General features: G+C 37.5%; 1 protein-coding gene across 1 annotated transcript in view; it reads right to left on the bottom strand.

The window, feature by feature from the left end:
• Positions 1–16,833: 16,833 nt before the first annotated feature.
• Positions 16,834–25,128, bottom strand: part of LOC114027885 (zinc finger protein 69 homolog) — a 50,560-nt gene continuing 42,265 nt past the window's right edge. The window contains exon 5 of the mRNA XM_027842059.1: positions 16,834–18,030. Coding sequence (XP_027697860.1) covers positions 17,936–18,030 — 95 coding nt within the window. The 3' untranslated portion in view covers positions 16,834–17,935. The remainder of the gene's footprint in view (positions 18,031–25,128) is intronic.

Here is a 25,128-nt window from a genome sequence, read left to right as displayed (position 1 = left end):
GTATTCAGTTCAGTGTCTGGTGCATAGTAGGTACTTAATAAATGCTAGCTGGCTGTCATTTGGAAGAAGTACCAGAATTGTTCCATTTGGCCCCAGAAAGTAGATCCAATATCAATGGGTAGAAGTTAAAAAAAAACAGCAAGTTTAAGCTTGATATCAATAAAATATTCCTAATAAACAGAGCCACCCAAAAATAGAATGACCTCCATCAAAAGATGGTGGGTTCTCACTCTCTGTCTGTATGGCTACTTGTTGGCTATGTTATACTAGGAATTCTTTTTTGCGAGTATGAATATGAATAAATGGTCCCTCAAGTGCTTTCCAACTCTCGAATTATGTAATTTGTTTATTACAGCACAATAGTATTTCATCACATTTATATACTGTAACTTGTCCAGACATTCCAGAACATTTCCTCAGATTCCCATTCTTTGCCACCTCAAAAAGAGCTATAAATATTTTGAACATATTAGTTGAATTTATTTTGCTTAGAACCAATCCCATCCTTAATCTATCCTCCCAGGTAGATTATCCTCCAGGTAGATTACTACCTTTCTCCTTTCTCCTCTTTATCTCCTATTTCTTTCTTGAATAAAATATATTTCTGTGCCCAACTATGTGTATGTATTCTTCCTCCTTTAACCAATTCAGATGGCACTGAGGTTCTAGTAGTAGCTGCTCCCCTCGGTACCCCCTCTTCCCGGTTTGTATAAATGTCTGCTTACACATCCTGATTTTTGAGATAACTCTCTTTCCCTTCCCTCTTAGTGTATTAATTTTTTTCCTAATATCATTAAGCCATAACAGAACCACTCTTAGACCTTTTGGCTAATTAGACTCCCTCTATGACTCCTGATGATGATAATATTCAGAGGGAACACATATCTCTCTATATTAGAAAGTAAGCATTTTCTCCTACTTTAGTCCTTTATCATTGCCCATTCCTATATACCTATTTTATATTTCTCTAAACTCCTGTGTTTGAACTCAAAGTTTCTACACAATTCTGGTATTTTTACTAGAAATGCTTGAAAGTTCTCTATTTCATTAGTGGGTTATTTCTATTTCCATTTTGCCCTCTTTTTTCTAAGAGATGGGCAGTTTTCTTTCAAGATTTCTTGAAATATGATTTCTAGGCTCTTGTTTTGGTCAATGATTCCTGACCATGAAATCTTTGGGGTTAAAAGCTCTTGTCTTAGCCATCCTTACCAGGCACAGTCTCTGGACTTAAAATATTTATTAAATTAATGAAATTATTTGTGTGCCCCTGGGCAAGTTTAGCCCAAGGGTCTGACCACGACTGAAGCTACAGTTTCTTTATGCTGTTTCTAACCTTAGTCAATATCTTTGGGTAGAGTCCAGTGGGGCTCCAGAAGGAGTGGTTCCTGCTAGAGAATGCCGGGCACCTGGAAGCAGGTTTTAATTGTTTTTTGTTGTCTAACTGATTCTTAATTTTTTTTCTTCTCAACCTGTTCTCCAGGTCAATTGGTTTTGCTATGAAAAATTTTATATTTCCATCTTTTTTCTAGTCTTTTAACTTTGTTATAGTAGTAATAATAATTAGACAGTAAGAATATTGTCTTATGGAGACATTGGCTTCTACTTGTCATTCTAATTTTCAAGGAGTTTGCTGCTTGGGCAAGATTTTGCACCTTTTGTGCCAAACCATTAATTCTCTTTCCAATTCTTTCTTCCATAGCTCTCAATTATTTTCCATCTTTTCCCTCAAGCACTGATTTCATTGATAAAAAATAATTTAATTCTTAATTAAAAAAAACTCTTGCTCCATCTTTTTCAGGAATTTTAGTTAAATTTGTACCCAGGCTCCTTTTTTGAGACTTGGGTGGTATTTTGGAGTCATTTCTTTCTGGGTTTGTGTCCTGACATCCTTGTCATGATAGTAGCTTTTTTTGATGGGATTTTTTTTCCTTTTTGCTTATTCCTTCTAGTTTACTTTGGAGTTGATGTTAGGGCCAGACACTGAATTCTTCTGGAGTGAAGGTATAGGCTGATCTTATTGCTGCTTTCTTCAGGTATTGAGTGTTGTTTTATTCCAGGATCTCTGCTACATCTCATGCTGGAGACTTGTAAGCTTTCAGTGTTGCTAAAGTGGTCTGATCCCTTACCCCACCCCACCCAGCTCACATTGCAGTTCTGGATCTGGGCTTGAAAGAAAGTAATGGTAGACTGCTACTAGACATAGCCACTACCAGACAGATGGGAAACTCTGCTTATTCTGAGTGACAGAATTTCAGGTTCCCCTTTGGTATTTGTGATTGCTGCCCCAGTTATTCCTCTGCAGACTTCAGGCTGGGCTAGAAGCTGGAACTGAGCCCCTGTTCTGCTCTTCAAGTCAGAGTCACATCATTGCTATCTGTTTCTAAACATTTTCCTCTCAGTAGAACCTGTGGCTGCTCCTTACTTTGGAATGCCACCCCTGGGCAAAGGTCCTCTTCCACAATCTGCTCTAGATCTGTGATATAATTGGGTAGTGGGCAACAAAGCCACCAGTGGGCAATAAAACAACACAGCTGTTACTGTGTAAAGTCACAGTATGGGTCTGGAGGTACCTGCTATGGGTCTGAGACATCTTCTTACATTGGAATACAGCCTGTCCTCTGGCATGTATTGCACTCCTGACCAGACACCTGACTCATCCCAAGTACCCCCACCCCACCTCCACCCTTATCTCTCTGTGCTGATCTGGGCTGAAGAAATGACTCAGTGACATTTTTTCTTGGATTTCCCCATCAGGCTCAGGTCTGATATGTTTACTAGGTCTGTTTAGAGGAAAGAATTTGGTTGCTTTGCTTCCAAAGCAAATCATTCCAAATTCAGCCATCTTGATTCTGTCTCCTGTAATTTGTTTATCTTTGTAGCCTCAGTAAGGTGCTTACTACGTAGTTTGTGCTTAATAAATATTATTGTACAATTCCTAATTCAGGAGCAGGGATATAGGACTTTGAGAAGTGTTGTGTTGATTAAAACTCTGAATGTAGGAGAGCCCTTACAACTCATACCTGCTTCAACAAGAAAATCTCCATTTAGAGAACCCCTGGAGGATAGAACTGTATCCCTAGACATCTACCCTTCACACGCACCACTCGGGACACTTAGGGTTTCATCTGAGGATGGAGCCTAACACGCGCCAGGAGTGGGGACATCTTTCTATGGCCACAGCATCAAGCTCAGTGCTGGACGTGCAAAAACCGTTTAATGAACGTTGGCAGAATAGAATAGCATTTGGTGAATGACGAACTCTACTTACATTTTGAAGGAGCACAGAAAAAATGCAGACTCCCGAGACCAAGCCAAAGGAAGGAGGTCAGAGCAGTCCTGTCCCACAAACCGGGGCTACTCACATGTTAGATTTTTAATAAATACCTGTTTGCTTTATTAGTGAATAGATTATGGAGGACGTTTGTGTTATTCTGCTCATTGTGTTACTTTGTTCAAATACTCTGTTCACTGTGCTTTCCGAGTCTCTAGCTCGCCTTTAAGCAAGTCTAACGTGGACCAGAAGCAGCAGAGGGCTCCCTCAAATATATAGGAACGGACTAGGTCGCAATTCCTTCTGGGATTTGGAGTCCGGACTCAGAAAGAGGTCCCACTGGAAGGATGCTCAGAACGCGAACTTGGAAGTTGTTTCTGCGCTTGCGTAACTCTTTGCAGTTGTCCACGGAGTTATTTGACCGTATAATTTCCATGGGTGAGCCTAAGTCACTGGTGATGGTCAGGGTCAAGGCGGCGGGCATTCTCGGAAGTGATTACAGTGACTAGCCAGGGACAAAGCCCGAACCCGGGGCACTGTGGAGGGACCCTGTAGGGGAGGGACTCTCTCTCTCCAGACCTAGAGCTGAAGCTGTGGCCTCAGCTCTGGGACAGTGAGGTACGGGGAGGGAGGGCAGGATAGCCTGTGCCTCTGTCCTCTTGGGACTGACTGCCCATTCCACCCCCGGAATGCCTCTTTCTGCATATTTGTCCTTGGGGCTGAGTGCCACCTGACCATAAACCCCATGTCTTAGCGGTCCTTGCCAGGCACAATCTCTGAGTTTAAAACGTTTATTAAATTAGTAAAATTATTTGTGTGCCCCACGGCAAACTACTCAGTATCTTTGCCAGGAAAACCTCGAATCGTCACGAAGAGGCGGATACAACTGAAAAATTATTAAACAAAAGAATTATTTTAGAATTATTAACAAAACTAATAAAATTAACAAAATTAAATTAAACAAATTAAATTAACAAAATTAACAAAAAAGAATTATTAACAAAAGAATTCTGAAGAGTTTGCCAAAAAAATAGGGGAAAACTTAGAAGTAAAAAAGCAATCTGTGGACTAAAGTCTTCCATGATTAATTCCAAGTGACCAGAGTGTTTCAAGTAGTTCTTCCCAAAAATTGAGAGATGCTGCCACCTGCTGTTAATTTATGGCACTGACGAATTTTCTAGTTTCCTTAAAATTAATCTCGCTAAACCCTTGCTGAAAAGATTTACAAAAAATAAAAACAAACAACAAAACAATGTTCGAATTCTGCTTTCTTTGTTTTAAAAATCTCTGCTTCATTCTACATTAAAGGATAGTGTTTTCATTTCTTGCCCAATTCATCTGAAATAATCTTCTAAAATAAAAAATGAGTAGATTTTTTCAGGTCCTTTTTCACATTCATTTTACTTTCAGTTTATTTTCATTTGCTATCTCCCCCACCCCCAGGTCAATGCCTTAGGAATGCTTAACTCAATCTGCCCCCAAAACCAATATGAAAATTGCTTAATTTCCAGCACTTATGTTTACTTCTCTAATTGGTGCCATGCTTTGTGAAATGTTAATTGAAAACTTGTAACATCCTAAGAGACCATGTAAGTCCAAATACGAGGATAGAGTGCATAATGAGGAAGGAACTTGGCTATTGTATAATTTTGGTTATTACGGCAAAGATGTTGATTAAATGAACAAATCCTAGATTATATGCTGTGTAGGAGGACTGAATTACAGCCTGGCACCAGATCCTACCTGAGATACACCTAAGGCATTTCATGGAGATGGAAGAGGTTGTCAGCACCATGATAGGCACTTGTAGTTAGAAGCTTCACGGAAGACATGTTAAGGAAATAGATGACCATTCCAATAGCATCATTGTGACTGCATTTGAATCAGCTTCAGGAATGAGGAAATGAGCAATCATTCATAATTTTTTCTCAAATTAAAATGCATAATACTCCTTAAAGATGTCCATATGAAAATTGAAAGCATATTTGGCCAACAGTTTCCCTGTAGACTTAAAGAAAACAGCATAGGATTAAGATTCCCTAGTTAACCCCCTAAGATGTGAGTGATCTGAGTCAGGATCAGTCACCTCTTCCAAACTTCACTATCCCTTTTTAAAAAGAATTAAAGGAATCTATATGGATAAGGAAGTCACCTTTTTCCCACTGACCTACTTTTATAGAAAGAAGATATTTAACTCTCCTTTTGTACAAGATAGCCTTAGTGAATAAGCTAAAAGTTACTTCCAACTTCAGTAGTCACATACTTTAAGTATTTTGGGACTTTTTATCAGTATCTTAACTATTCTTTTGGAGGAAAAAAAGGTAATTATAGCTCTATCAGCAAATTGGCTTGTAAGGATTAAAATGCCAATGTCTTAAAACGTCTTAACGTAGGTGGATCTTCCCCAAATCTCACAAAAATATCTTTGATGATGCTTAGGAAATTGCTGTGATAATTTCATGCTATGACATGAGATTGACTACTTTTTTATTAACTTACCTCCAAATTATCTCAAATCTTCTACTCATTATGGGGACCAGTCCATGAGGAAAAGAATGATTCAAAGAAACTTCAATTGTTTTACATTCAATTTTCCTCCAACTTAAAAATCTCTGCTTCATTCTACATTAAAGGATAGTGTTTTCATTTCTTGCCCAATTCATCTGAAATAATCTTCTAAAATAAAAAATGAGTAGCTTTTTTCAGGTCCTTTTTCACATTCATTTTACTTTCAGTTTATTTTCATTTGCTATCTCCCCCACCCCCAGGTCAATGCCTTAGGAATGCTTAACTCAATCTACCCCAAAACCAATACGAAAATTGCTTAATTTCCAGCAATTATGTTTACTGGAAGCATAGAGATATGGAAAACAGCCTGATGGTTTTGTCTGTGCAAAAATGAAATGCATCCATAAGTTAAAGAGGAAACTGGTGACAGAGGGGATAGAGCCCTGCGCATGGAATCAGGAAGTCCTGAGTTCAAATCCAGCCTCAGATGCTTATTAGCTACCTATGTCACAGTGGACAAGTCACTTAACCTCTATTTAACTCCTCATCTATAAAATGGGGAAAATAATAGCATCTACTTCCCGTGGTTGTTGTGAGGATCAAACGAAACAATAATTGTAAATGTGCTTAGCAAAGAGTCTGACACATAGCAGGCCCTAAATTGTGTGTATTCCCTTCCTTTCCCCCTCTTAAAGTGTATGTGAATTTTTTGGTTGACAGTAGATTAATTTTCTAGCTTGTAAATAATCTTTGTTTCTTTAACCCTTCATAGGCAATGGATATACAACAACTGTTTTCAAAAAGGTATGAGGGTTTTTGTGGGCTGCTTAATACGTGTCAGCAATGTGATGTGGCAGCCAAAAAAATTAATTCAAATTTGGACTGTATTAAGAAAGGGACAGCTGCCGGGAATAGGGAGGTCATTTAGACTAGACTTGTACTATACTCTGCCCTCTTCTGGACATAATTGCATTTTGCCAGACATCTATGTTTTCAGAGGACAAGAGAATATGTGATGGCTATGTACATTTTTGTGTCTGCTTAGAATTGTTATGGACTTTTTTCGCTGCCTATTTGGATCTGTAATAAAGTGACAAGTTTTGTTTTTAACAAATGAATTAAAAACCGAAGGCATATGAGAAGATAATAAGAAAATCCCAGTCTTCTTTGAGTGGAAGTTTAGTTTTCAAGCCCAGACAGATTATATCCCAGAATACTAATAGCATTTACCTCTCTAATGCGGGAATAACACTTGAAATCCTTCAAAGAATTGCAGATACGTTCCAAAAAGTTATGAGAAAAAAGAGATTGATTCTGAAAAACATAGCTTAGTGAATGTGGTTTCTATTCCAAGCAGAATTCTGGAGTAGAAAGTTTGAACACTTAAAAAAGGAAGTAGCAATCACTGTGAGTCAGTATGGCTTCATAACATGAAGTATTTGACCAAACATTATTCTTGGAGATGGAAAACCCAAGTTTGAGTCCCAGCTTTGTTATTCTGTGACCTTGAAGAGCAAGTCAATTAACTTTCTCTGGGCCTCAGTTGTTGAAGAACTTGAAGAATTGAAATTCTTTTATTTATTTATATCATTAGGTATTACCCAATCACATATAAAAAGGTTTTTAACAATAATTTTGTAAAATTTTGAGTTCCAAATTCTATCTCTCCTTCTAGCTGTTCCCCCCTCCTTGAGAAGGCAAGTACTTTGATTATGATTATACATGTGAGGTCATGCAAAACATTGCCTTGTTAGCCATGTTGCAAAAGAAAAAACAAAATAAAACAATAAAAATAAAGTTTTTAAAAAATTTCATTCTTGGGGCAGCAAGGTGGCACAGTGGACAAAGGACCTGCCCTGGAGTCGAGAGGACCTGAGTTCAAATCTGATCTCAGACCAGACACTTTCCATTGACACTTATTAGCTGTGTGACCCTGAGCAAGTCACTTAACCCCAATTGCCTTACAAAACAAAACAAAAACAAACAAAAAAAAAAAACCACTTCATTCTTTCAGAGTTAATCAGTTCTCTCTCTGGAGGTAGATAGCATTTTTCATCATGGATCATTTGGAGTTGTCTTGGATTGTTTTCTTGATCAGAGTAGCTACCTTTCACAGTTGGTCATCCTTAAAATATTGTTGTTATTGTGTATAGTGTTCTCCTGTTTCTGCTTACTTCACTTTGCATCGGTTCGTGTTCATCATTCCAGATTTTTCTGAAAGCATCCTACTCATCATTTCTTAAAGCACAGTAGTATTCCATCACAATCATATACCATAACTTCTTCAGCTATTCCCCAATTAATGGATATCTCCTCAATTTCCAATTCTTAACCACCACAAAAAGAGCTATTATAAATATTTTTTGTACAAATAGGTCTTTTTCCCTTTCTTTAAATACCACCTGGTCATAGTATATTTGTGATATGCTGTTATAATCTCTGTATTTTATTTAATATTTTTGCATCAATGTTCATTAGGGAAATTGGTATATAGTTTTCTTTCTCTTTTTTCATCTCCCTGGTTTAGGTATCAAAACCATATTTCTGTCATAAAAGGAATTTGGTAAAACTCCATCTTTACCCTTTTTTCAAATAGATTATATTGTTTTGGGATAAATTTTTCCTTAAATGTTTGGTAGAATTTACTTGTGAATTCATCTAGTCCTTGGGATTTTTTTCTTAGGGGCTCATTAATGACTTTTCCAATTTCTTTTTCTAAGATAGGGTTATTAGAGTATTCTAGTTCTCTTTCTGTCAACCTGGGTAGTTTATATTCTTGCAAAAATTCATCCATTTCACTTAGATTGTCAGTTTTACTGGCATATAATTGGACAAAATTACTCCTAATAATTGATTTCATTTCATCTTCATTGGTGATATATTCACCCTTTTCATTTTTGGTGCTAGTAACTTGGTTTTCTTCTTCCTTTTTATAATCAAATTAACCAATGGTCTCTTTTATTGGTTTATTAGTTTATTTTTCTTATATTTATTTTATTTATTTATTACTTATTATTGTTTTATTTATTATTCATATAATTAATTATTTATTTTATTCATTAATTCCATAGATTTTCAGGATTTCCACTTTGATGTTTAATTGGAGATTTTTAATTTGTTCTTTTTTAGTTTTTTTTTTAGTTCCTTGGCCAATTAATTGATCTGTTCTTTCTCTCTTTTATTGATGTATGGATTCAGAGATATAAATTTTCTCCTAAGTACTGCTTTGACTGAATCCCATAGATTTTGGAATGTTATCTTATTTCTGTCATTCTCTTTAACAAAATTATTGTTTCTATGATTTGTTCTTTGACCCAGTTATTCTTTAGGGTTTGATTAGTTTCTAATTATCTCTTAATCTATTTTTCTACTTTTTAAGGTATTATTTCCTTCAATATATTTTTGGGGCTCCTTTAGCAAGCTGTTGACTTGTTTTTCATGATTTTCTTGCATCACTCTCATTTCTCTTCCCACTTTTTCCTCTACTTCTCTTACTTGCTTCTCAAAATCTTTCTTGAGTTCTTCCATGGCCTGGGACTGATTCATATTTTTCTTGGAGGTTTTGGATGTAGGAGCTTTGACTTTGTTGTCTTCTTCTGGTTGTATGTTTTGATCTTCTTTGTCACCAAAGAAAGATTCTATGGTCTGACTTTTTTGTGCTGTTTGCTCATGTTCCCAGCCACTTACCTGAATTTTGAACTTTTTGTTAAGGTGGGGTCTGCTTCTAGTGTGGAGAATGTACTGTTCCAAGCTTCAGGGATTTTGTGCAGCTGTTTTCTCAGATACTTCTAGGAACCTGTAAATTTTCAGTTCTTCCAAGGTGGTATGATCAAGGGTGAGGTGTTTAATCCTTTCCTAGCCTGGGCTCTGGTCTATGAGTGATGACAATCACTCTTTTCTGCCTTGGAAGTGTGAGAAGGACTCCCTCTCCACCACCACCACAAGTTTCACCACACCAACACTCCTCCTCTCCCCAGGACCACTACCCAGGACTGTGACCCAGATCTAAGCATGGGCAAAGCAAGAGAATTGTGCCTCAGTACCAGCAAAGAGGTCCCTGCAATCCCTTTCTGATCAGCTGCTTGATCCCCCCTTCATCTGTGGGCCAAAAGCTCTGGAAGCAACTGCCACCCTGGGGCTGTGCCAGGACTGGGGCCAGACTACACTCCTCTCTCACCCAGGTCCAATAGACCTTTCCATGGGTTGGGAAGTCTGGAGACTGCTACAGCAGCTAGTGATTCAGTCTCCTGAGCCCTTCTCCAAGTTTGCTGAGGCTAGGTCTTTGCCTGTGTGGCCCACACTAAACTGTGTTCCTCTCCCAGCCTGGTGCAACAGACCTTTCCCATCAACTACCAAGGTTGTCTTGGGCTGGAAATTCATTTCACTCTGTCTTTTTGTGAGTTCTTCTGCTCTAGAATTTGTTTAGAGCCATTTTTACAGGTATTTGAGGGAGGAAAGGATTGGGGGAGAGCTTAAGCAAGTCACTGCTTTTACTGCACCATCTTGGCTCTACCCTCCACAGACCTTTATTGAATGGAATTTTATTGCATTATTAGAAAGGGTACATTTAATAGTTCTGCTTTTTTGCATTTGGTTGTGAGATTTTTATGCCTTAATACATGGTCAGTTTTGTGAAGGTGCCATGTATCACTAAAAAAAAAAATGTATCTTTCTTTTTATTCCCATTCAGTTTTCTCCAGAAATCTGTCATATTAAACTTTTCTAAAATTCTCTGCATCTCCTTAATTTCTTTTTTATTTTATGGTCAGATTTATCTAGCCCTGAGAGAAGAAAGTTGAGGTCCCCCAATAATATAGTTTTACTGTTTATTTCTTCCTGTAATTGATTTAGTTTTTCCTTTAAGAATTTGGATGCCTAATTTGGATGGTACCTATTAGCAAGATGTAGTTTTCCTGCTGATCTCTTTTAATTAGGTCTATTTTTGCTTTTGCTTTGTCTGAGTTCATGATTTCTACTCCTGCCTTTTTTGACTTTAGCTGAAGCATAATGGATTCAGTTCTAACTCTTTATTTTAAATCTGTGTGTGTCTCTGTTTCAACAGTGTATCTTGTAAACAGCATATTATTGGATTCTAGTTCCTAACCCATTCTGCTATCTGCTTCCATTTTATGGGTGAGTTCATTCCCTTCACATTCTTGGCTATGATTACTAACTGTGCCTTTCACTCCATCCTATTTTCTTCTGTTTATCTTTCTATTTCTCTTTTTTTATCCTGCCTCTCTTCTAAAGTCTGTTTTGCTTTTGACCACTGACTTTTTTATCCACCCTCTCTTTTATCCCCCTCCTCTTTTTCTTTTCCCCTTCTAGTCCTACTTACTTATAAGACAGATTTATATTATCAATTGAATATGCTGGGTGGCAGAGCCAAAATGATGGAGAAAAATCAAAGACTATCCTGAGCTCTCCCCAAAACCCTTCAGAACAACTTTAAATAATGTCCCAAAACAAATTCTGAAGCAGCAGAACTCACAAAAGAATGGGGTGAAACAATTTTCCAGCCCAAAACAACTTAGAAATTCTGCAGGAAAGATCTGTTGCACCAGGGTGTGAGTGGTGTGAGAATGGGGTGAGAGTGGAGCACAGTCCAGTGTAGGCCAATTACTAGCCAACCAGGCCTTGGGGGTCCCTGAATCCATAGAAGTAGTTTTGATTTCCAGAGCTCTCAGCCCACAGACAGTAAGGAAGGAGTAGTAGTCAGAAGGAGTATGCAGGGGTCCCTTTGCTGGCACTAGGAGCAGGACTTTGTTGCATTGCCTGTACTTGGATCTGGGTCACAGTCCTGGAACTCAGGCCCAGGACGATGAGGAGCACTAGCATACCAGAGCTTGAAGCTACAGGGAAGCTGGGATCCTGGTCACAATTCCAGGGCAGAAAAGATTGGGGTCACTCAAAAACCAGTGAACAATACCCGGGAGTAGTAAACAGAACTCTCCCTAGATCATACCGCCTTGGAAGAACTGTAATCTTACAGATCTCCAGAATTACCTCTGAAAACAGTTGTACAAAAAACCTGAAGCTTTGGACAGTGCCCTCTCTATTCCAGAAGCAGAGCCCCATTCCCCATTTTAACATAGTTGAAAGCCAAGAAATAGACTAGGAAAATGAGCAAACAGCAGAAAAATCTTGACTATAGAAAGTTACTATGGTGACAGGGAAGATCAAAAGACAAACTCAAAAGTAGACAACAAAGTCAAAACTCTCAAAAGTCTCAAAGAAAAATATGAATTGGTCTCAGGCCATGGAAAAGCTCAAAAAGGATTTTGAAAATCAAATAAGAGAGGTAGAGGAAAATTTTGGAAGAGAAATAAGAGTGATGCAAGAAAACATGAAAAAAGAGTCAACAGTTTGGTAAAGGAAGCACAAAAAATACTGAAGAAAATGACACCTTAAAAAACAGAATAGGTCAAAAGGTAAAAGAGGCACAAAAATCCAGTGAAGAGAAGAATGCCTTCACAAGCAGAATTGGCCAAATGGAAAAAGAGGTATAAAAATTCACTGAAGAAAATAATTCCTTAAAAATTAAAATTGGGCAAGTCAAAGCTAATAAGTCCATGAGACATCAAGATACAATAAAACAAAATCAAAAGAATGGAAAAATAAAATATGAAATGTCTCATTGGAAAAACAACTGACCTGGAAAATAGATCGAGGAGAGATAATTTTAAAATTATTGGACTACCTGAAAGCCATGATCAAGAAAAGAGCCTGGACATCATGTTTCAGGAAGATATCACAGAAAACTGCCCTGATATTCTGAAGATAAAATAGAAATTGGGGGAATCCACCAATCACCTCCTGAACAAGATCCCAAAATGAAAACTGCCAGGAATATTATAGCCAAATTCCTGGGTTCCCAGGTCAGGGAGAGGATATTGCAAGTAGCCAAAAGTAAACAATTCAGGTATCATGGAGCCATAGCCAGGATAGTACAAGATTTAGCAGCTTCTACATTGAAGGATTGGGAGCTGGGTATGTGATATTCCTGAGGGCTAAGGACTTAAGATTGCAATCAGGAATCACCTACCCAGCAAAACCGATAATTCATAAGGGGAAAGGGGAAAAGATGGATGTTCAATGAGATAGAGGAATTTCAAGCATTCTTGAGTAGAGATCAGAGCTAAATAGAAAATTTGACTTTCAAATACAAGACTCAAGAGAGGAATAAAAAGGTAAACAGGAAAGAGAAATCATAAGGAACTTATTGAACTGTTTATATTCCTACATGGAAAGATGGTATTTGTAACTCATAAAATTTTTTCTCATTATTATAGTAATTAAAAGGAGTATATATAGACAGCAGGCACATATGTGAGTTGAATATGAAGGGATGATATCTAAAACATAAAATTAAGGGGTGAGAGAGGAATGTACTAGATGAAAGAAAGGGAGACGTAGACTAGGGTAAATTATCTCACATAAAAGAGGCAAAAAAAAGTTTTTATAGTAGAGGGAAAGAGGTGGAAGGTGAGGGGAAGTGATTGAACTTTATTCTCCTCAGAATTGGCTCAAAGAAGGAATAACGTATACACTCAATTGGGTGTAGAAATCTATCTTACCCTACAGGAAAGTAGGGGGAAGGGGATAACAAAATGGAGGTGATAGAAGGGAGGGCAGATTGGGGGGTAGTCAGAAACAAAATACTTTTGAAGAGGGACAAGGTGAAAGAAGAGAGAGTAGAATAAACAGAGAGGAATGGGATGGAGGGAAATACAGTCAGTCTTTCACAACATGACTATTATGGAAGTGTTTTCCATGACTACATGTGTATAACCTATTTTGAATTGCTTGCCTTCTCAATGAGAGGTGGTGGGGAGGGAGGAAGGGAGAGAATTTGGAACCCAAAAGTTTTAAAAATGAATGTTAAAATTGTTTTTACATGTAACTTGGAAAAAATAAAATACTAAATAAAAAACAGGGATGGGGCATGAATGGTTTATTGAAACAGCCAAACCCAGCATAGGAGGGTATAGCAATTCAGTCAGGGATAGAGTCATATGAGGTGCCCCCACTATTCCATGATGCAACATTTTAGGTGGTGGCTTGGAAAGTAATGGGATGTACTATATGGTATAAGGCCCAGTGTCTGTATAGGTTTTCAAAGAGTCTATAGTAGCAGCTATTATGCTGAGGATGAGACCAAGGGGTTAAGGAACACAAACCAGTGGTAAAAGGGGATTTTCCAGGAAAATTTGCTCATAATGAAGAAGATAGAATTTTAATTATGCCACATCAGCAAATTTGCTAGTGAGTTTTAGCAGTCTGTTATAATTAGAATTGAGTGCAATTGAATCCTTAAGCATACTAGTTATGATAACAGGATACAGTACCAGGAGAGAAAGCCCATAGATTCCTCTGATTATTCACTAGAGCAGTCTGAGGTTTGTTAAGGAGAGGGCAGGGTCTTATTCAGTTTCAGTAGGGTTGTTTTACCACCCTTGGCATTATGAGCAAGGAGGCAGTAAGATGTGGCTAGGGATAGGATCCTTCCATGGGGCATGGAAGCTTCCAGCTGTTCTGTATTCTAAAAAAGGCATGGTGTGGGAGGAAGGAGTGTGTCTAGAGCACAGTATATTAAGCCTTAGGGACAGCAGGAATGTGATATTCCTGAGGTCTAAAAAACAAACACACAAACAAACAAAACAAAAACAAAACAAAACGACCCCAAAATTCTATTTAAAAAATGAATTGCTATTATATGATCTGTTGCACTTAAGGAAACTTTACCCCCTGAAAGTCATATCTGAATGACTGCTCCAAATCTGTGCATAAGCACCCCTTCAGGAAACTGACAGAGGGTGTGATAGGTCCCTTCTCAATTGTCCTATTAACTATGATTAGCTTCCCTGATCCATATCCACCATGCTTTCCATTTGTCTTCATTATGAAAGGCCCATCTTAAACAAAAATTTCAAGGCTGAATTGAATTTGGGATATTTTCAATGTGGGTACTGCTCCAATGATGCAGATATAACCCACTCATGCCTTATAGTCCTATAAAACTTTTGATGTTGTTTAAACTCTTACTACATGACTAGACACCTTCTTTTCCAGTCATACAGTTGTTGATTAATAATGTATTCAAGCCTACTCTCAACCACCATGCACTTCTCCATTGTCCTGTGTTAACCCTCAATTTAATTTTTCAGATACTGTGACTCATGATGGCTCAACATTACATTGATGTGTTAAAAGATGGGCCTTTGTTGAGGGAGAAACTGGGCATGTTAAAAGCATCACACAGCTTCCCAAAAGCTATCTAACACACTCACCTCCTACTGTTCAATTTTTGGTACAGTTTATTGTCCATGTGCAGTGTCTGCCCAAGCTCTATGTCCTTATGGACTATCTCTTCAGGCTGGCCATCCAACGATATATCATAATCTGGACAATTGGTACTTTCTGTCTTCAGTTGCACCAGATTAATATATCCACCTAAACTAGTTGTGGATGGCCAAGCAGAACATATTGTCCAAAAAAGTGTAAGTTGCACTAGATGGCCAACCCACCCATTGCTAAAGTCTCTTCCAACTCTCAAATTCAGTGACTGGGTGAGATCCTGGACTTGGGTGGATAATGGGACTTCCCTCAAGTTCTTTGAAGTTAAGCCTAAAAAAAAACCATGGAAACCTCCATGTCCCTGATCTGGTTGAAGACTTCTACCATTTTTGGTCATGACTTTGAGGTGACAGCAGGTGGCCAAAGAAATAGCATTAGTTTCAAATCCAACTCCACCACTCCCTAGCCAGGTTACCCCAAATGGACAAGTCATTTGACCTTTCTAAACCTTTTATTCATCTCCTATAAAACAGGGATAATGAAATTAACTACCTACTTAACAGGGTTGTTGTGAGAATCAACTTAGCTATATATTAGGAGGAGTGTGCTAGAGCAGATTAAATTAATTCACTAGAGCTGATTGTTAAAATTTAAGTGTCAGCATTAGAAATCGGCATATGCAAAAATTGGGGCTTTATTGTTTTCCTGATTCTCTAGAATTAAGAGACAGAGAAAATGTTAATGCAGATGAAACTTAAAAGTATGTCACGCAAGCTTTTTTTTTTTTGGAACCAGTTGTTAAATATTTACCAGCAAACCCCTGTGTGTATACAAAGTATTTTTTTAAACATTAAAGTGATAGTTGTTTTTAAAAAAATGGGGAGGCATATTAGAAGGAGAGTTACTGTCCAAACCCACAGCTACTGGGCCTTCAGCTGAGCTGGAAGTGTAAACAGCACATGCTACCATGAAGTGATGTTTTCTGAGGCTGCTTCTTTGAAGCAAATTATCATGCTTTTTCATACAATATTCCTTTCTTCATGTTGTTCTACTGGATCTACTCTGAGAATCTAGTGTCTCACCTCAGCCTATATTTTCATGCTAAAACATTGCTCTTTAGACCAATCTAAAGGGTTTTTTGGTTATTTGAACTCCTGAATGGAGAATAGTGCTTAGATGCCTTTGTGTCTTCTTACTTGTCAACTCTAACTTGTTAAGCAAAGCCATCCAATGGAGGTGGGGGAGGAGGAAAATTTTTCTGATGGTCTAAAAAGTACAAAGTAGGAAATGTTTTATAAATGATTGTTGATTAATTGATTGCTATTATTTGTGTGTGCCTTATAAGCAAAGACCCTAGGAAAAGCAGCTTTGTGGTCTGGGGAGTTTAATTGGTGAAAGCAGAGGTGAGAAAGAGATTAAATGTTGCAGCCAAGATATCCAGATTTGGTGGGGGCAGGTATTTTTGTGGAGTTCAAGCCCGCAATCATAGTAGGGCGGAATATTGAGGTTTAATTGATTTCAATGTATCAGAAGTGTGATGTGGCAGCCAAAAAAGATAATAGGACCTTGGGATGCTTAAGAAAAGTTTCATTCATTTTGGGGGCTGTGGCATAATAACGATTCCTCTAAAAAACAGTAGTCTCCAGACTTTTTGATTACATACCCTATCGGTAAAAAAAAAAAAAAAACAATTGTTGAGCACACTCCCCTATTTATACATTTATATGAATTTATTTATAAATTACATACATGCTCTACTGTACACACATTATAAAACATATACACTAATACAAATTACAATAAACAACAGGTTAGAACAGTGAACATAATAGCTCTTCCGGAGTCATGTTTTGCGTGAAGACAATCATCATACACAATGAAAAAACAATAAGCAAAAGTGAATTGTTTCTGAATTCAACTCAGCAGAAATTTTCTTCCATAAATGCATTCCTCTTTCTTTTCATGGTTCTACTTAATGGATGTTTAATACCCTATTCATATTTGAATATTTTGGATGTTTTCTATAAGGATGAGGAACAACAAGAAGGCCAATTTGGTTGGATTGTACAGTGCATGAGGGACAGAAATGTATAACAAGGCTAGAAAGGTAGGTTGAGGCCAGATTGTGAAGGTCTTTAAATGACAAACATTGGAGTTCACATTTGAACCTAGAAGGAACAGGGAGCCACTGAGGTTTCTTGAATTTGGGGGAATATGGTCAGATCTGCTCTAAGAAAATCACTTTGGTGGTTGTCTGAAGAATGGATTAGAGTAGGGAAAGACTTGAGATGGGAAACCAATTAGAAGTCTAGTGCCACAGCCACAAATTGATCTGGAGAGATAGGGAGTGGGCATATAGGGTGGTTGGGGTAGGTGGCTCATTACCAATGACATCTGCTCAGATGTTGCTATAGGTAACAAGCAGGGTTTGGGTTATAACTACCCTGGGCTTACCCCCATACCAGAGGAAAAGTTGGGGGCTTGCACAGTGTGGAATGAAAAATTGCTCAGAGGTAAGGCATGAAGAGTAGGTTGTGTTAAGCCCCAATATTGACTTCTGCAGGAAGGGTGGATAGGTAGTTGATCACATATCCCTTGGGATCTGAAGACCCTTGCTAGAGAGTACACCAAAGTGCTCCCTTCTTTCCTATCCCTCCCCCCCAATCAGTTCAGAGAAGGGAAGTAGAGCCCATATAGCCTAGTGTGAGTCTTTTATATATAGTGATAATGAATGGCAGGATGGAAACAACCTAACCAAAGGCATCAGCAAAAGTTACCAGAAGCAGTATGGTCCTGACGCTTTTAGAGGAGATTCTCCAAGCCAGATAGATCAGAAGGACTGGAGATGAGCAGAATGCTTCAAATAAGTTGAGGTTTGGCAACTCGTGAGAAGCAGCATACTATCAGACAGAAAACTCTGGGTAAGACAAAATGATGCTTAGCCAGGGAAGTACCTGTGGGTAAGAAAGCTGTAAGTTAAAAATGGAACCTCAAAGAGATAGGAAAGGACTAGGGGGAGGAAGGAGGCAAAGAGGAGGGAAATCCTGAGTTCCACCAATAAGCAATTGCTTAAGGTCACTTTTTTTGAGTATGTCCAATCTAGAAGGAAAAGCAGGTTAAATACTCAAAGTTGGTAGATTACAAGAAACTAAAACAAACTTCATCTAGCTTCAAGGCTCTTTTTATAGAGTTAATCCCAAACCAGGTTTTCACTGGGGTGGGTTTGAGTGCATCTGCTAAGATTTTTTAGTTTGAGACAACATAGCTCCAGTTAGGCCCTACCCTAATCATACACATGAGTTTTGACCTTGCTCGAGTACAATAAAGCCAACGTGGTTGTGTGGACAAGAAAGGAGAAATTGGGGAAAAGACTTTGATTTTGCATGTGGGGGTGGAGTGTTTCATTTCATGTCTTTCAAGGGCAGGAATCTAGGGGAAGTTAGGTGGCCCAGTGGATAGAGCACTGGCCCTGGATTCAGGAGGACCTGAGTTCAAATCTGGCCTCAGACACATAACACTTACTAGCTCTGTGACCCTGGGCAAGTCACTTAACTCCATTACCTAGCCAAAAAAATAAAAGAGCAGGAAACTAAATGGAGGCCTGGCTAGACCACTGCTTCCTCACTTTTCCTCTCCAAATGCCTATATCTGAATATCCTAAGGTTAAAAATGTGGAAACCTGGGCTGTCAACAGAAACAATACCTGCAATGGTGAGGAGACAGAGGAATTAGCATTTCCTCTCAGAAATTCTCCATAATTTTGAAAAAATCAGTTCCAGAGGATGCAGGAAATCACCCATATATGAGAAAAAAGGAAAAGGTTCAACTGTTGCCAAGATACAGATGTTGCTTACTGTCACACAAAACACCAGTGCACAAACCCATCAGGGTGCTCTGTGTGTAAGACTTCACACAGTACACAGACTAGCTCAGCATACAAGACTCCCCAAAGGACTTGTATAACACAAAGGAATCTAAATGCACTGCTCCATTATTACAAAACCATCCTCTTTCCCTTTCCTTCCTTCAAAGACAGACACATTTTAAGTAGCAGTGTAATTAATAGGGCTAGACTACTATCCAGCAAGTTCTACTTCTACAAGTTTTTAGGTGCTGGCCTTGCACAACCCCAGCATAAGTGAGAAGCGAAGGGCTTCAACAGGGCTATTGACAACAGCAATTTTACCATCCTCTAACTTAGCTATCCCAGATTCCTTATTGTTACTAACACATGCCTACTGAAGTAGAAAGGAAAGGTTGCTTATTTCAATTGGTAGTGACAAAAGTATAGGGCTTTAGCATTGAGAAAATGAATTTGTTGTGTCCCTACCCACATGCAAAAGCAGCAAGTTTGTGTTTAAAGAGAAAGGGGCCCAGAGCAGTCTCTGTCTTACACACATATCCCAATACCTTTATATCTTAAACCCAGGGAAAGGAGAAAGTATAGAGGATAGACTCTCAAACAGCAGAGTAGTCCAAACCCCCAAATTCTAGGCTGTAGAGACAACCTGGGAGAGAGATGGGTGAAACACTGTTATAAGCCCAGTAATAAAGTAGGGCAAAATCAAACACATTCACCTATAGTATTGCCCATAGTTTCTGTGGCTAGAGGCAAGGAAGGATCATAGGATCACAGATTTAGAGCAGGAAGAGACTGTAGTTAGAGATCATTGAATCCAACTTTTTCATTTTGCAGATGAGGAAACTGAGGTGCAAAGAGGTTAAATGACTTGCCTAGGTTCATGCAGCTAGTGAATGTCTGAGGCAGGACTTGAACTTGGGTCTTCCTGACTCCAGGAATGGCAAGGGAAAGTAGGAGAGCCCGAATCCTTGGGAGCTCCAGTAAGGCCAACTTGTCTAAACTGTAGGTCCTAACGAACTAATGGTAGTGAGGACTTGGATGAATCCCACAAGTTTGTTGGCGACAAATGTCGTCGTCATTTAATAGCTGTTTAACCTTGGGCAAGTCCCTTCAACTCCCCCAGCTCTAATTTCCTTATTTGTTAAATGTAATACCTGCATTACCTATCTCATATAGCTGCAGAGAAAAATCAGAGGATGGAATGCTTAGAAAATGACTTGTAAACTGTAATGTGCTGGACAAATATGAGCTAGAAAACATTCCCCTCTCCCTGGAGACTGTTAATCTATTTAGTTCTGGGACTACACCCTGAAGATGAACTGTCTAAATTGATGAGTGCAAAATCACCTAATCCACTATATTTAGCTGGCCCCAGCCCATGCTTCACATTCCATCCATCCATCCACCCTGGGTATCTTACTACGTACCCTGCTTCAATGTTCGCCTATTTCCACCCTTTTCTCTAAGAATGATAATTAAATTAGTAATTAAATCATTGCTTCTGCAAAGGGCATGACAATCAGTTGCCTTGTGGCTCCTTTCATCATAACTCTTTTATCACAAGGGAGTGTTTCACTCTTATACGACAGACACATTTTTATCCATTCATTTCATCATATTGTGAAATATATGAGCCTTAGTCAATCCTCTGGAACTTATCTTCTATGTTAGTGGTTCTCAAAGTGTGATCCAAAGACTCCTGGAACCTATCAAGGGTTTGGTGAGGTCAAAAGTATTTTCATAATTATTACTATGATGTTTTAATTCCTAATATAGTCAGTAATGATAGACATAATCCATGTAAACAAGAACTCAGTAATTTTTAAGAGTGTGAAGGGGTCCTGAGAACATGAAGTTTAAGAATTGCCGTACTGTTACAGGCCTGCAATCCATATCAGTGAACGGTGTTTGCACACTGACAAGATCACAGCTTCTTGATGTGCTGATATGAGATATATTTACCATAATTTATTTCACCAATGATCTATTGATTCTATTTTTATGTTGAATTTGTCATACAAAACTGTTTATTTTTATATAAAGCCCATTTTTCATCTCCAATAATTTCTTCTATGTTCCAGTACATTTTTTCCTCCCCACAACTGAGGTAATTTCTCATTTAAAAATTTTTCTTTAGGTTATTATCAATTAGAATTCTTGTAGTCTTTCTATACAGAGCATGTCTAAACTCATTTTACCATACTAGCTATCTCATTTCTCTTTCAAAATTCTCTTGAATGATATTTCCCTTCTAATCTTGTGTTTACTCAATGCTAATAATCTCTTGTAAATTCTTGGTTCTATTTCAGATTGGCTATTCCACAGCTAATATGCCTCCATTAGCTCTTGTTTTTTGTTTCGTTCCTCCTCACCATTTTTATTGATTTGGGGAGAGGGGAGTCCAGACCTATGATTTCACATTAATACTCTTGGATATTTATTTCCCTATATAATTTTTATTTCATCTAATGCTATAAAGTGACACACATGATATCTTCATTGTGACTTAAGTAAAACTATAATTAGTGAAGCACTGGAATATTTGCTAAAATTTAGTATAATTATAATATTAAAGTGATAGAAATAATTTTGAGGGATATCCCTTCAATTATTCAATTTAATTGCTTATATCTGTTAAATTGATTTCAGAGTTCCCTGAATAGATATATTGTATGTTTCTTGATAGGTGGATACCCAAAATTTGTTGATATTTAAAGTAGTATTTCTCAATTGCCCCTATTTTTTTGTTATTCATATAAAAAAGTGAATGTTTTGTGTAAGTTTATTTTATATATCATTACTTACTAATTTATTAACTCAATTCATATTTTTGTTGGGCATCTTAGATTTTTTAGATAGGCAATCATTTAATCTTTGTTGTTGTTGTTGAGTAGTCGTTCAATCATGTCTGATTCTTCATAACCCCATGGATCACAGCATGCCAAGCCCTTCTATCCTCTACTATCTCTTGAAGTATGTTCATGTTCATTGTTTCCAAGACACTGTCTACCCATCTCATCCTCTACCATCCCATTTTCCTTTTACCTTCAATCTTTCCCAACATCAGGATCTTTTCCAGTGAGTCCAATCTTCTCATTATGTGATCAAAGTATTTAAGCTTCAGCTTCAATATTTGACCTTCCAATGAATAGCCTGTTATTTTTTTAAGTATTGACTGATTTGAACTCTTTGTTGTCCAAGGGATTCTCAAAAGTGTTCCCTAGCACCACATTCTAGCATGTTCAACTTTCCTTATAGTCCAACTTTCACAACCATACATTTCAAAAACCATAGCTTTGACTATGTGGACCTTTGTCAGCAAGGTGATGTCTCTGCTTTTTAGTATGCCGTACAGATTTGCCGTAACTTTCCAAGCCTCTTTTACAACTAGAAATATCTTCGTCCCTTTGTCACCAATGTGTATTCCTTTGGTTTTTCATGCTTTAGACAAAATATGTTGAATAAAAATGACCAAATTGGGCAACTCTTATTTGCACCTTTCGGTGGTAATGCTTTTAACAGTTTCCATTTTATGTCAGCCCTTCATTTCAAATAATTGTTTTATTATGATAAAATATTATTCTGTTCAATTTTTAAAGGAATTGGCACAAATGAATATTGTATTTTATTAAACTACCATTTCTCTGTGGGACAGCTAGGTGGCACAGTGGATAAAATGCTGTTGCTAGAGTCAGGAAGACTCATCTTCATGAATTCAAATCTGACTTCAGACACTTAGTAGCTGTGTGACCCTGGGCAAATTACGTAACCCTGTGTACCTCAGTTCTTCATCAATAAAATGATCTGGAGGAGGAAATGGCAAACCACTCTAGCATCTTTGCCAAGAAAACCCCAAATGGGGTCACAGACAGTTGAACAGGACTAAAACTACTGAACAACAATTTTATTAAAGGTCTCAATATACATATAATCATATATAATATAAAGCTGTAATTTTAATTATTGTTGTTATTAACATAATTTATAATATTATTTCCTTAATATTGAAAATATTTATATTCCTGGCATAAATCTATACTAGATATAATATTTTTTTTCATTTTCCTGTAGTTTATTTGTTAGTCTTTGATTAAATACTTAGGGGTCTATATTCCTTAACTCTTCAAAGTCACACCTCAGATAATTCATTGTGGTATAAGTTTTCAAAGTTTTCAAAGACTATGCCAATGAAGAGCAATTTCTGATAGGTTGATGAAGTTGCAAAAGCTTTAACTATAGTCCTATTGAATGTGCTGTCAGAAAACCAACCTACATAACTAGGAAAAGGGTCATTACCAGTAGGTTGACTATAGTGATGAATGCTGGGGGAGACAAGAAGGAAGGGAAAGAAGAAAGGAGACCATCTAAGTCAGATACTTGGGTCACAGCCTGTTGATGCCTCTGCCTGATCAAGATGTGAAAAGTAAGTCTTTGTTTGGAATGATGGATGACATACTAGTTCTTTCCCATTATATCTATGTATATGTAAATACTTTAAACATAATTAGATACCCTGTAAGTAATTAGTTTTTACGTACCATGGATCCTTTTTATAACTGTGTCCTTTTTTTCCAGCAATAGTGAGATTTATTGATTCATTTATGTGCCCATCTGGATACCCAAAACAAAGAAAGGAAGAGTCCCTTCCTATTGGCCTACACATTATTGTACATACCAGATATAGAATTATATGGAGTTAGTACACAAAGGTCACAGCTCAGGATTTGGGCCTCATGGAAAAAATAAATAACCATTTCCACAAACTGATGCTGCCTTCATGGACACTTCTTCTTCTACCATAGGAGTGACTGACAAAGAGGTTAGGTCACTCAATCCTAATCTTTGTCTCAAAAGGTACAGAGCATCTCCTGATTAGACAAGCCTGTCATATCCTTTAGAGTAAAGCACCCTACGGCCCAGGGATGGCCACATGACTAATGGAATTCTCTAGGATCTCCATTAAATGATTCCCTGTTTGTGATGAATATGCAGAACAATTCCTTTCTCCAAATCTTAAAGATACAGGGGATAGAGTGCTGGATTTGAAGTTAGTGGGCCTTAGTTTGAATCCTTGCTCTACTATTGTGTGGCCTTGGAGAAATCACAACCTCTCTAGGCCTCCCTCAATTCCTCTAGCAATATAAAGGAATTAAACTAGATAGCTTCTACATTCCCTTCCATCTCGAACACTATGATCCTATGAGAATCTCATTACCTGGAGTGAAATGCCATGAAAAATAACAAAAAACAAAAACAACTCAAATGGTCCTCTTCCACTTCTGCAGAGAAGATGTTATAGTTTTTTATAATATCTATAAAATTAGCTTACCTATTGGTACTCTAAACATGAAATCTTTGTCTAGTGACCAAAAATTTGACAAATTATTAGAAAAACTGAACCATATCAATACTGGTGTTCTCTTAATAAATAAAACCAAATATCGGAAGAAAGTTGTAGCCAAATAAGATTGTGTCTTAAACGTTCTCCTTGGATATGAGGTAAAGGAGTTAGTGAAGTTGGCATTATCATGCACCTAAATGGTAGTAAAAATATTATTTCATGGGATAATTGATCATCTTCGTTTGCAGTGCTCCTGATAAGCATAAATAAAATTACCACAATGGAGATAACTGCAACTTAAGCAGTATTATCTGCTGCACAAGATGAAGAGGTCATGAAAAGATCTTCCAAACTAAGTCAGCACATATTTTGAATCCTTAATAACTTCCATACATGAAAAGATGGACATAGGAAAAGATAGCAAATAAGATATCAGAAAATATGGTTAGAATTTAATAAACAAAAGGAGCCAAAAGCTTGTAGACTACTCAGAAATTCATGCTTATATATTATGAACTCTCTCTTTAAGAGAAGAGGAATCAGAAAAGATTAGCATATCACAAAAATGGTAAGACCCTACAGATATATATTTATATGTATATATATATAATGATGGTGCGATGCTTACTGTCATCAAGAGCATCTTGATCTAGAGATCTCATTGAGATTAGCCTAAAAATCCATATACGAAGAACTAAGCAGCTGAAAAATATGTTGTCCAGACTATGACATAGTTAGATAGCTTGTCCATAGAGTTAGTATAGTAGTACATATATCTAGGACAAGCATTGTAGGTGGATACTGACCCTGGTCTATAGTTGAATAGGTGAAAAAATGTTGAATTATATT

The sequence above is a fragment of the Vombatus ursinus genome, unplaced genomic scaffold (genome assembly GCF_900497805.2).
Source record: "Vombatus ursinus unplaced genomic scaffold, bare-nosed wombat genome assembly UNPS02014864.1, whole genome shotgun sequence".
NCBI classification, from domain to species: domain Eukaryota; kingdom Metazoa; phylum Chordata; class Mammalia; order Diprotodontia; family Vombatidae; genus Vombatus; species Vombatus ursinus.
This window is presented reverse-complemented; position numbering and strand designations above follow the sequence as displayed.